The 12,644-nt window shown below is 33.9% G+C and overlaps 1 protein-coding gene across 1 annotated transcript in view; it reads right to left on the bottom strand.

Annotated features, from left to right (window-relative positions):
* Positions 1–508: 508 nt before the first annotated feature.
* Positions 509–12,644, bottom strand: part of LOC145666677 (hematopoietically-expressed homeobox protein HHEX-like) — a 44,145-nt gene continuing 32,009 nt past the window's right edge. Inside the window, exon 4 of the mRNA XM_081734155.1 lies at positions 509–727. Coding sequence (XP_081590281.1) covers positions 659–727 — 69 coding nt within the window. The 3' untranslated portion in view covers positions 509–658. The remainder of the gene's footprint in view (positions 728–12,644) is intronic.

The raw sequence follows: 12,644 nt of genomic DNA, 5'->3' as shown, positions 1-12,644 counted from the left end.
GTCCTCCCCCTCCCCCGGGATTTTGGATTTGGATGGTTCATTATTAATGTTGTCTTCATTATCATCCATCATTGTATGTAAAAAATAACTTTATGACTTAACGTCGAAGAACAGAATAATATTGCTAACACAGGTTAATGTATGCAATGCGACTGCCCGCCAAACCAAGTAAATGAAATAGTAAAGTAAATGAAATATATTGCAAAATTTTCACATTTCTAGGCAAAGCCCCTCCCGAAAAAAATCGTAAATACGCCACTGCATATCGTATTGTTGCTGTGCAACAATTGGAGAAGCGTAGAGAGGAATGTATTGATCCAAATGGCGACCACTTTTAGCGTATGCTGTGACCATGATTCTCATTCATCAAGATACGTCTGTAGCAATTATCGTTACACTATGTCAAATATTTTATTTCTTTTATAAACGAAAATCAGGAGGCCAAAAGCGAATAAAGCACCGTGTATAAGACAAATGAAATGCATTATTTCTAAATTTTTATGTTTATTTTATAAATAATACAATAAACGAAACAAGATAATATATTACAATTCCTTATGATATGGACTGTTCAACTGTTCAACTGACACACTTATTATAAGTTACGGAGATTTTTATTGAAGTTCCTGTTGGTGGCCTCTGTGTCTCAATTGAAGGTCTAAAATTTACGATCTGTGTTGTTCCTATCGTCACTGTGATCAGAGCTAGAATTTCCACTCGAAGATGCCTGAAATAATAAATAGAGAAACATTTTAAAATAAGTTTAATAATAACAGGAGTTAGTGTTTCTTATAACAAAAACTAACTGCGACTGTCTCTACGTTAGAATGAACAAGCAGATCCAAAATTAGAGATGTAGATCCAAAAATAAAGATGTTGAGTAATCCATGTATAGGAGAGACCGGGGCTGGTTGGCAGTAGGGGCTGGTTGACGAATTGCATATAACTCCTCCATTAATTAACATAATAAGCAGTTCCTGTTATCATAAAAGATACAGCTGCCACCTTCATACGGAATTTGTAACTTACGGGTAATGGCGTCCGGCGTCTATTAGATAAAAAGTGTTTTCGCCAGTCGGAAGTATTTTTTCAGTTCTCCGTTACAACATCGCAGAATTGTCACTACTTGCAATACGGAGGTAAGTAATATAGCATTAGTTAGATCTGAACTTTGTTTTTATGGATATTTAAACAATTAAACGTAAATGCCAAACAATTGCTGAATAATTACGACTTTGTTTCATAACATGTGCTTGGGGTTAGTTGGTGTATAGCATTTGGGGCTGGTTGGCAAGTGCGCCAACCAACACCGTGTAGAATTTTATTTTATTTTAGTTTTATTGTTATGTTTCTTTTATTGTAATGTTGGTTACAGTTCTATCAATCTTACTTCAATGTTATAGAATAACATGCACGTATTGGATTACTGTCAAAATTTAGAAATCGAGATAAGATTGGATTTAGGACTCTGAATTTTCTGAATATGAATAATTCCTATGATCAAGAATAATTTGAATGTGCTCTTTTGTTACAAAAATATAGGCCTAGCTATTGCTTTTTCTTTCTTTGTAAAAAGTATGAAATAAACTGCGTTTCTCGATAATTCAGCCAGAAATATCTTAGTTTATCTTAGTTATTTTGTGAACAGCAGAAAATGAACTGCGTTTCTCGATAATTTAGTTATTTTAATTACATTTTGAAATAATATGAAGAATTAACCTACACCAAATCCTATTAAAAGAGATGTGGTTCGATAATCTTGTAGCTTTCAATGCCATGACAACCAAACTAGAATGAAACAAAGAAGTTTTCATAGTGCTGGTTCTTTTAAATGTGAACAGAAGTCATTTCAAATTTCAAATAGCCTACTTCATTGCAATATATATAATAGAATTTTAAAAAATCACGTTTAATAATCCGTTTTGTTTGTGTTTTGCTATATTTAAAAAGTATGCCAACTAGCCCCACAATAGGGAGGGAAAACACAACTCTTTTATCCACTTCAAAAAATTAAGCCCTGGTAGTCGCAAACTAAGCTGTTATAGACACATCCTCTGAATATTGAAAACCGAGAATAATGTTTCAGAAAAAAAAGTATAGAACCTTTAAATAAAACAAAATATGAAACTGAAAACTTCACACCTGGATAAATACAAACAAGTTACGTAACTGGTTTTACCTTTCTTTTGTTTCCAATCGAAGTGATCCAATGAGAAGAAAACAAGTCGACCAAATCTACTATTGTTCGCTAGGCACAATAATTAAAAATCATAAGAAAGAAGTATAACTAAAATTTACCTCAAAAGACGCTAAATTAGAAAACAGAAATATGCGTGCATACCCAGACGCTCAAAGAAGAAAGCTTGAGGACTAATCTGCCACATAGTAAATGCATGGAAAGTAGACTACAATCTGACAATGAGATTGGTTATGATACTGTTATAAAATACTACATGTAGAATGTTTAAAGATTGTAGGAGTCTTGGGGGGGGCAGTCAAGGTGGCAGTCCAGGGGGCAGAAGTAGCTACTAGGGGGGCGCTCGCCCCCTTGCCCCCCTCTGGCGTCGTCACTGATTATCTGTTATTATTTTTGGGACGATTCTTGAGTTTTAATCTTTTCTAAAGTACTGCCGTCATTCACGAATAGTCTTATTTGTTTCATTTTGATCGGTCGAAGCCATTTTTCAGATTTTTCAGTTCAACTTGGTACTTTCTTCTTTTGTTGCCATAGCTTGTCTTTGCTTTTATTTTGTGAGAATATCACACTTGGAACAGCACCAAACGAGTTAGTCGAAATTGTGGAAGAAAACAAACTGCACTGAAGAAAGTGTATGAGAATATGCACAAATTGTGCTCACTCCATGTCAGGACGTTGTCAAGGATTACAAGCTCTCATACGTAAGAAAGCCCCTAATGCTCACTGGATTATATACAAAGAATCCCTTGCTTCCAAGAATCTCAGTAGTGACTTAAACGACACACTGTTATTAGTAATAGGTTGTGAACTACGTCCAAAGTCGCCCTTAAAAAAGCTAGATCTTTCAAAAAAGGTGTGCTGATATGGGAGCTGAGCATACTTCTCTCCTGTATTATTGCAACTCACGTTCGTCGTCCTGGGGCAATATAATTTTCCGTATTTTTGAACTGAAACAGGAACTGTACTCGTATCTTGTGGATGAAAATCATCTCAGTGCTGAAAATTTGATCGATTCTGCCTTTCTTCAGAAGCTAGTATACATTTGTGATAATTTTGTGAAATAAATGTTTTGAATATGTCTTTACAAGGAAATGATACACACATTTTGCAGTTGTCAGACAAGGTTTCAAGCTTCAAAAGGAAGTTACTGCTTTCGAAGAGGAGCATTGAAAACGAGAACATGAGTGACTACTTTCCTACACTAAACAAGTTGTTAGAAGAAACGGGGACAAGCTAAATGAAGAAATCAAGTGAGTGTTTGAGTAACACTTAACAAAACTATATGTCTAATTCGAGAAGTACTTTCCAGAGGACAGAGAACACAACTGGGTATAAGGGGAATGGGGTTCGATACTCGTTTGTTCCAGTTTGAGAAGACCGACTAACAATAATAATATTGGGATTCGAACCTTGGATATCTCAAAGTCTCCTTTATAACATCATTCGAATGCACAAATTAGTAAATTGACGTAAGAGACTGGCAATAAACAAGTATCTCCACTCCTCCACGGTCCTAGGATTCGGGCGTCGCACTAACTAGAGACATTTGCCGTTTACCCACCGTCGCTGCTGCGTCAGCTTCAAGGTATACCAGTCAATACCTGTAAAAGAGTACATGGTGGGACGGCAATGCGTGATTTACGCCAGATGGATAGTGGGAGACGAAAGTAATGTTCGCCCTTCACTGCTCATAGATACCTTACCTTCTGACAAATACTTTATGTCGCATGCACTTTAACTTGTACGCATTTCGACAACTAGAATAAAAACATCACATACGAAACACATCCTCTCATCACTATTTTAACTTTTAGGAATAATAACAAGAATTGTAGGTAATTTTGTATTACTGTTCACTTTTGTGGATATAATACATATGATTTAAAACAATACTAATATTTTCATATTACTTTTAATATTTCATTCGAAAAGAAATTGGCCCTTGAAAGACTTCGCGACGATATATAAACGCGCACGACGATATAGACGGACGTAATGACGAACATTCATACACGTTCATAAGGAAATTTTCGTTAACATTGCTACTTGAAGATGACAGCTCGATGGTTTCGTTTCTGGAATGCACGACGAATCAAAGAGGAGTTTCTTCATTGATTTTAACTGTGAAGATGTTCATTACAATAATACGATAAAAGACATTATTGATCTCACAATATCACCACTGTTGAATATACAAATTTGGTGTAGCACTATTAGAAAAGTATTCAATTCAATTGATTAATTCCACATGAGAGCTTGTGTTTAATCAGTCCATGTCGTTGTGCAGAAATCGACGCTCTCTCCTCTTCTTCGCACGCCACACCGTTGCCAGTTCACAGCGCAAGAATACACTGACTAAACTAAAATATAGTTCGTAGAAAACATTAAGTTTTTACGTTATTATATTGTTAATAATATATAATGAATGGTTCATAAGTTAATAGAAATCACATTAAAAACACTGATTGTTCGAATAAGTTGTACAATCGACGATTATTGATAGACTTCACATTGTCACGTAAAAATCTGTCATCGTCATGAGGGGTTGGTGCGTGGGCGGACAGCACGAGAGTAGCAAAATTTTTCCTCCAAATATGGACTGACGGGAAGAAGTAAGAGTGTCTGGAAAAGTGAGGTACGTTTTGGGTGACAAATTCCTGAGTATTGTTCTCCTCCAACTGTTAGCTGATTGCATTATATTTCTAAGAATTGACGATGGGGAAATACGAGGGTTGGTTTAAAAATCCAAGCCAATCCATCTTGTTACATATGGTGGCCGACGGACTGTCCACTGAAGGTACCACAGAAGTGGGCAAGAACCCTGGAATCCAAATCTTCATAACCATACTGCAACACTACAGCAATCACAGCACTCCATTAGTCCATAGAGGGTTAATGTCATTTGTAGTTCGTTCACACTGAAGAATAACAGTTTGTAGCTTCACTCGAACGCACATAATCGCGAAATTCGAAGAATAACGAACGCGAGGGCCATTTCGTAAATGTCTTTTGAGTCCTTTCATTTTTATTATTTGTTTATATTTTTCATTTATTTCAATTATTCCTTGAAATGTAAACACAAATATAATTTCACTATTTGAATATAAATCAATAGTTATTTGTAATTCAAAATACTATTCAACATTGTACTTCATAATGTCTTTCAAAATTCAAACCAAATTACACAAACATATTAATATATTCAATACAATAATATATTTAATAAAACATTACATTTGGTAAGGTATGTATTCAATGCCATATTTAAAAATACACAACAATACAAACTAAATGTATACCAATAAGTTTAAAATAGTAAAATTGATTTAAGATTCTCCAATAATACTTCTTAATTCTATGATAAAACACACAGTATCACTCAAAATAGCATATATCACTAAGTAGTTCAACTTATCATGATTTTACTTTTCATAAAGATAAAATATTCCTTACGGCTAAATGCATAAAAATTTATTATATTTGAAACACCAATATTATTCATAAAATTCAAAAGTGTATGTTCATTGACATATTAACACAAGACATTTATCAAGAATATTCGAAATAATTCAACACAACTAAAACATATGATATAATACACACAATTGGTTCATTTTTATTAAAATTACATATTAAAAACACATAAGTAAATATAACACTAAAAATATTTCATTTACTATGAAATGAAAGACTGGGCACATGTGAGCTCGTCACGCTCAAAGTATATAAAAATATACTGCCTGCATAAAGTTTGCAAGACCCTACCTCATTTATTTATTAATATCTTTCCATCCCCGAAGCAAAGTGAAAAAATAGAATGTTTAGTTAAAATTTAAAAATAATATAGAGGGGACTAATAAGAAAATTGCCTACTCCGGGCATTACATAACATGAATAACCCAAAATATTGGAGGAACCTTTGCTTCAATGTCTTCAAGTACTGCTTGAAACTTCGTATTCAACGAAAAGATTAATACAAAGTAAATGCAACAATGGTTGCTAACAATTATCACATACACAACTTACTTGATACTTATTTATAGTAAGATGTCTCCTTGCATTTTTTTTCAACTAAACAACGCGCCATGAAGATGGGTACAGGTAACTACCATAACTTACCACACCAAAATTCAAGTATCCTCAGCTGATTACTAATCCCAGAGGCATACTGATTGGTTAAAACAAATATCTTAACATAACACATCGTAAGTATACATTAGTATTAATTGACGCATGGTTGTTATTTAAAAATTGCGAAAATTGACTTGTTAATTTAAAATATAATCATTCAGGTTTATTACCGAATGGTTTCTCACCAAAATATTTAAATTTATAACTCGAAACATTTTTAATTTTGTAAAATTGCAACACTGTGATGGAATATTCAATAAAGATTTTCCACATCTTCACAATTTAAATTTTATTTCCTTTCACTATATTTGAAAATTTTCACTGCGAAAATTCACTCTTGCACTTCGAAAAGAAACACTATATTTTCTATGATTCGAAAAATTAAATTTCGTTTTGAATGCATTAACGAAAAAATATGCTATTACAAATAATTTCATATTACGTATTCTTGAAATATCGAAATTTTAAAAATGGTATCTCTCATTTAACATTTTCAAGATATTAAGAGGTGCAACAATATATGAAACGAAAAAATTAATATTCAGAATTTTCCTGTATCTATCGGCTATAGTCATTAAGTAATATATACAATAAAATATTATTGCTTTTATTTAAACATGCAAAATTTTGTAAAACACTAACAGTGTTGAAAAATATTTATAGCATGAATAATAATTACTAACACCTAAGAATTTTGTATAAAAGAACTTTTGCAATGGATATGACCAAAATATATTTTTCATTGCAAGGTCAAAATATGGAAAATGGGCAATCCGGCTATGTATTAATATCGTTTACCCAATTCCTTTTCGTATTGGATTTATTACAACATCGTAGATTAAAATTCACATGCAATCAAAGACTTTACTTTTAACTTCCATACTCGGCATCCGTTGAAGTTTGTTAGTACGAAAATGCAACATTCTGTAAGCAGTAGATTTTTGTGCTACCTTACTATGAAAACTAGCAGTTACCTTACGAATGGTTTGTACACTCGGAACATTTACCACTTGAGTGTCATTGCAAATATTAGCAGTGAAGAATTCACACTTTCTACGTAGGTGTAATACCTTACTTAATTTACGGACAATTTTGCTAATTTTGACGTTATTTTTCATTTTCGCACGGTGGAAAAACCTTTTGCTTTCCAAACAAAAATTTCTGTTTCTAAATTTCTCAACAACATATCGAGTTGAGTATAAAGTACTGGTTGGTGTATAATCAATCTGAACGTTTTGACTTAGTTCAATACACTTTTCCTTACCTTTTCTGAATCTAAATTTCATAGATTTACTAGTTGCACGATGTATGCCAAGCAAACATGGAATGGTTTCATTTTATTAAAACATACAATTACGAACATACATACTGTACCTTTCAGCAACACTAAAGATATATTACCACTGGAAAAATAATGCAACTCACCAATCTGAATTGGTTGCTTAATGCAGTTTACTTTAGGGTAATTCGTAACATGCCGTGTATACACCACAAAAATTACAGGACTTGCAGACAAACATTTTTTACGAACAAGTAGCATTGAGCCGGAGGGGGGAAACAGCTGATCCACCCACTTCCTATCACATAAGGGACAAGTGCAGACTTTATTTTCGTCTAAAAATACTACAACAGTATCACCTTTTATTTCCCTAGTGGTGGTTACGTTAACCACACTCGTACTACTATTGGAGGTAGCCTCCATGAAGTCAACCTGCACGGTGTTTACATTTACACTGACATTTTTATTACTTACTTCATTTCCCTGAATAAAGACGTTATTACTCTGTAGAACAGAAATATTTTCCAGCTTGGTTGTAATGCTTTGTAATTGTACGGAATTATTTTTCAACAACTGAAACAACTCATTCCACTTATTATTTTCACTTTCGTTAGTTTGAACAAAATGTGATTCTTGGACTTCAAATAACCTACCATTTTTAACAGGATTTGGATATGAATCACGATCATCGGCAACATTTTCCAATTTCCTCTTACAACTTTTAGTTCTAACCTCAGAAGGACAACTATGGCGAACATGTGCTAACGGGTACACGTTAAATTCATCAGTAAATCTAACCTTTTTAGAGATTTTATTTTCCTTTTCGGTTTGATCCACATTACCTGACATAGTATGTAAACTGACATCCTTGTTACATTTTTTGAGGATAGATTTGATACCACCAAGAGCATTTTGAGGAAGACTTTCAACATTACTTGAAAATAATTCTTTCTCCTTTTCATTGAACGTACTATCCTGATCACTAAAAGAACTAACATCATTAGGATACTTTTTCTGTAGCCGTTCGATTATTATTTCAATGACTTTATTCTTGACATTAACGTCATCACATTGAAGTTTCAACTTTTTTGCTACATACTGAAAATATACATTTTTGCCGCGAGCACATTTCTCTTTCAATTTTTGGTACTGAATTGATTTCCTAATACCACGTACGCGGAGATTTATCTCCTTTTCTATATTTTTCCTATATTCACAATTAAAATTAAATACATATTCACAAATTGCGATTTTCGCTACTCTATTGAAACTATGAGTTTCTGCATCGAGGCTTAGAACGTTTTGAAACTCTTCTAAACAAAATGGAACAGTACTATATTTGTATTCATTTATTACGTTAGCGTACTCTAACTCTATCTGTGCTCTTACATTCATTAAATTCAGCGCTAGCATTTTGTACGTGGATTTATGAATTATATATTCTAAAATAAACACAAAATATAAAAATGTGAGTAACACTACATGTAAAAGAATGTGAAGAAATGTTTCTTTCGCAGAACATTAATTGCTAAGTTCATAATTTGCCTTTTCAGTAATTGTTTCGCATTTTTGTATGCCTAAACCAGGACCTACCAGCGTTTGTACAGCAGTGTTTGGCTGATTTAACAGCTCCTGAGAATTTTCAACCTTTTTGTGCGTTTCATACTTTTCACGTAATTCAGCCAGTTGTATTTTTAGATTATCAAATTGTTTGGTCAACTCATTATGATTTGATTTTAGCATTTGGTTAGTTGCAGCCAAATCTGCGGACAGCTTTTTTACTGCTTCAAGCAGTGTTTGCATTTCGCCAAGCGTTGACATTGTAAAATATTATGCTTGAAAATACAACATGCAAATTACAAAACCGGCATTGAATACGAAACAGTGGAGTTCAAAAATTTGCTTTCTCCCCACTAAAACATCTGTCTTTGTTCAGTGCGTCAGATATAAGGGGAATGGGGTTCGATACTCGTTTGTTCCAGTTTGAGAAGACCGACTAACAATAATAATATTGGGATTCGAACCTTGGATCTCTCAAAGTCTCCTTTATAACATCATTCGAATGCACAAATTAGTAAATTGACGTAAGAGACTGGCAATAAACAAGTATCTCCACTCCTCCACGGTCCTAGGATTCGGGCGTCGCACTAACTAGAGACATTTGCCGTTTACCCACCGTCGCTGCTGCGTCAGCTTCAAGGTATACCAGTCAATACCTGTAAAAGAGTACATGGTGGGACGGCAATGCGTGATTTACGCCAGATGGATAGTGGGAGACGAAAGTAATGTTCGCCCTTCACTGCTCATAGATACCTTTCCTTCTGACAAACACTTTATGTCGCATGCACTTTAACTTGTACGCATTTCGACAACTAGAATAAAAACATCACATACGAAACACATCCTCTCATCACTATTTTAACTTTTAGGAATAATAACAAGAATTGTAGGTAATTTTGTATTACTGTTCACTTTTGTGGATATAATACATATGATTTAAAACAATACTAATATTTTCATATTACTTTTAATATTTCACTCGAAAAGAAATTGGCCCTTGAAAGACTTCGCGACGATATATAAACGCGCACGACGATATAGACGGACGTAATGACGAACATTCATACACGTTCATAAGGAAATTTTCGTTAACATTGCTACTTGAAGATGACAGCTCGATGGTTTCGTTTCTGGAATGCACGACGAATCAAAGAGGAGTTTCTTCATTGATTTTAACTGTGAAGATGTTCATTACAATAATACGATAAAAGACATTATTGATCTCACAATATCACCACTGTTGAATATACAAATTTGGTGTAGCACTATTAGAAAAGTATTCAATTCAATTGATTAATTCCACATGAGAGCTTGTGTTTAATCAGTCCATGTCGTTGTGCAGAAATCGACGCTCTCTCCTCTTCTTCGCACGCCACACCGTTGCCAGTTCACAGCGCAAGAATACACTGACTAAACTAAAATATAGTTCGTAGAAAACATTAAGTTTTTACGTTATTATATTGTTAATAATATATAATGAATGGTTCATAAGTTAATAGAAATCACATTAAAAACACTGATTGTTCGAATAAGTTGTACAATCGACGATTATTGATAGACTTCACATTGTCACGTAAAAATCTGTCATCGTCATGAGGGGTTGGTGCGTGGGCGGACAGCACGAGAGTAGCAAAATTTTTCCTCCAAATATGGACTGACGGGAAGAAGTAAGAGTGTCTGGAAAAGTGAGGTACCTTTTGGGTGACAAATTCCTGAGTATTGTTCTCCTCCAACTGTTAGCTGATTGCATTATATTTCTAAGAATTGACGATGGGGAAATACGAGGGTTGGTTTAAAAATCCAAGCCAATCCAATCTATTCAACGCAGAGAACCCACCAAATTTCACTACCCGAGAAGAGGAACAGTTTATGGATCTTACTTCAGACAGCACATTGAAGACCAAGTTTTTCTCTGCATCGTTCCTTGAATTTTGGAGCTCAGTGAATCATGAGTATCAGGAATTAAGTAAGAAGGCCTTGCGTGCTCCTTCCTTTTGCAACTGCTTATCTCTGCGAAACCGATTTTCAGTCATGGCGGTGATCAAATCCAAATATAGATCAAACATAAATCTCCAGAAAGAGATGCGTCTTGGCATTTCATAATATGTGCCGAGATTTAATAGCTTGTGTGACTCAAAACAAGCTCGTAAACACCGGCTAATAACATTAAAAGGTGTAGTCAGTGTGTACAATGTGGATCACCTTTATTAATTAGGTATTTCCATTAATAAATGAAACATAATTTCTCATAGTGATAACATTTCTTTTAGGAACGCATGTATTCATTTCATTTGTGACAGGAGAGGCACGTTCAGATTTTGGTGGTTGTGGAGAGCCTTAACTGCAAAAAGTTTGAAAACCCCTGATCTACTGTATAATATTATTATTTATGGACTAATTAATCGAAAAATAATTAAACGGCCATACTGTATCCAATGTAGCAGATATGCATGAATTTTTCTTGGGTCTCATTTAACGGGAATTTTGGAATTATTTCATCATCATACGAATACATACATTTACAGTTACCACCTCCACTGTAGTTTTTCGGAGCTCAAACCGCACAAACACTAGGAAGTACTCTGTTGAAAATTTCTATCAAAATATCTAGTAGTGATAAAGTCCAAGATCAAGGTGTAGCTGCGAACAAATCAATTGACGCTTCACGCTTCACCAGTGAATATACGAGTGAGTAAAAATGGGGAGTGCATATAACATCCATTAGTTGCAGCGAGTAGGTTCTGTAATAGTGAACGGAGTGTGAAGTATTATTAACTTTGTAAGAAGCAGAGCCGGATCTAGCCGGGGCCGGGGGGTCTAGGCCCCCCAGTTTTTTTAGTGATAAAAATAATTGAAGCTATCATTTATATATTTTTGAAAGTTTATATTAAACTCATGACATACCTACCATAGTCTGGGTTGTGGTTCCCTCCGCCCATTTTTATTTTCTATATCCGCCCCTGGTAAGAAGCGTGAAGTGTTACTACATTTATGGAAAATATTCGAAAGTATTATCAGTATGATTACAAATTATAAGCTTGTAAATCCTCACTACGTCAAGTGTCTATGTTGTACATCTCATTTGCTGAAGGTGACTTTTCAATCTTTATTATTTATAAAGGCTGTTAATTTATGGGAATTAATGAAAGCTTTAATATGCATATATAGTAATGTATATTGTAATTATATTCTACAAGAGACAAAAGTTAATTGATCATATCGGATAAAGGAAGGCTTATTGCTGTGACAGAATTTGTTAAATGGATCCATTGCAACTTCAAGTTATATTTTCAATTAATAGCCAAAGAATATTATTTAATTGTTAAATTGTTTGTATTTAAGGACTTTTATGTTCTATAGATTCACTTTTGATTGCTTTATAAAAGCTACTAAAAGATATTTCTCTTATTTCCTTTCGTTAACTAAACTTATATTTACAGACGTGTTCAAATTATTAGACTCACGCTCGAAAAATGC

Source organism: Thermobia domestica, chromosome 1 (assembly GCF_964235325.1).
Source record: "Thermobia domestica chromosome 1, izTheDome1.hap1.1, whole genome shotgun sequence".
Classification (NCBI taxonomy): Eukaryota; Metazoa; Arthropoda; class Insecta; order Zygentoma; family Lepismatidae; genus Thermobia; species Thermobia domestica.
This window is presented reverse-complemented; position numbering and strand designations above follow the sequence as displayed.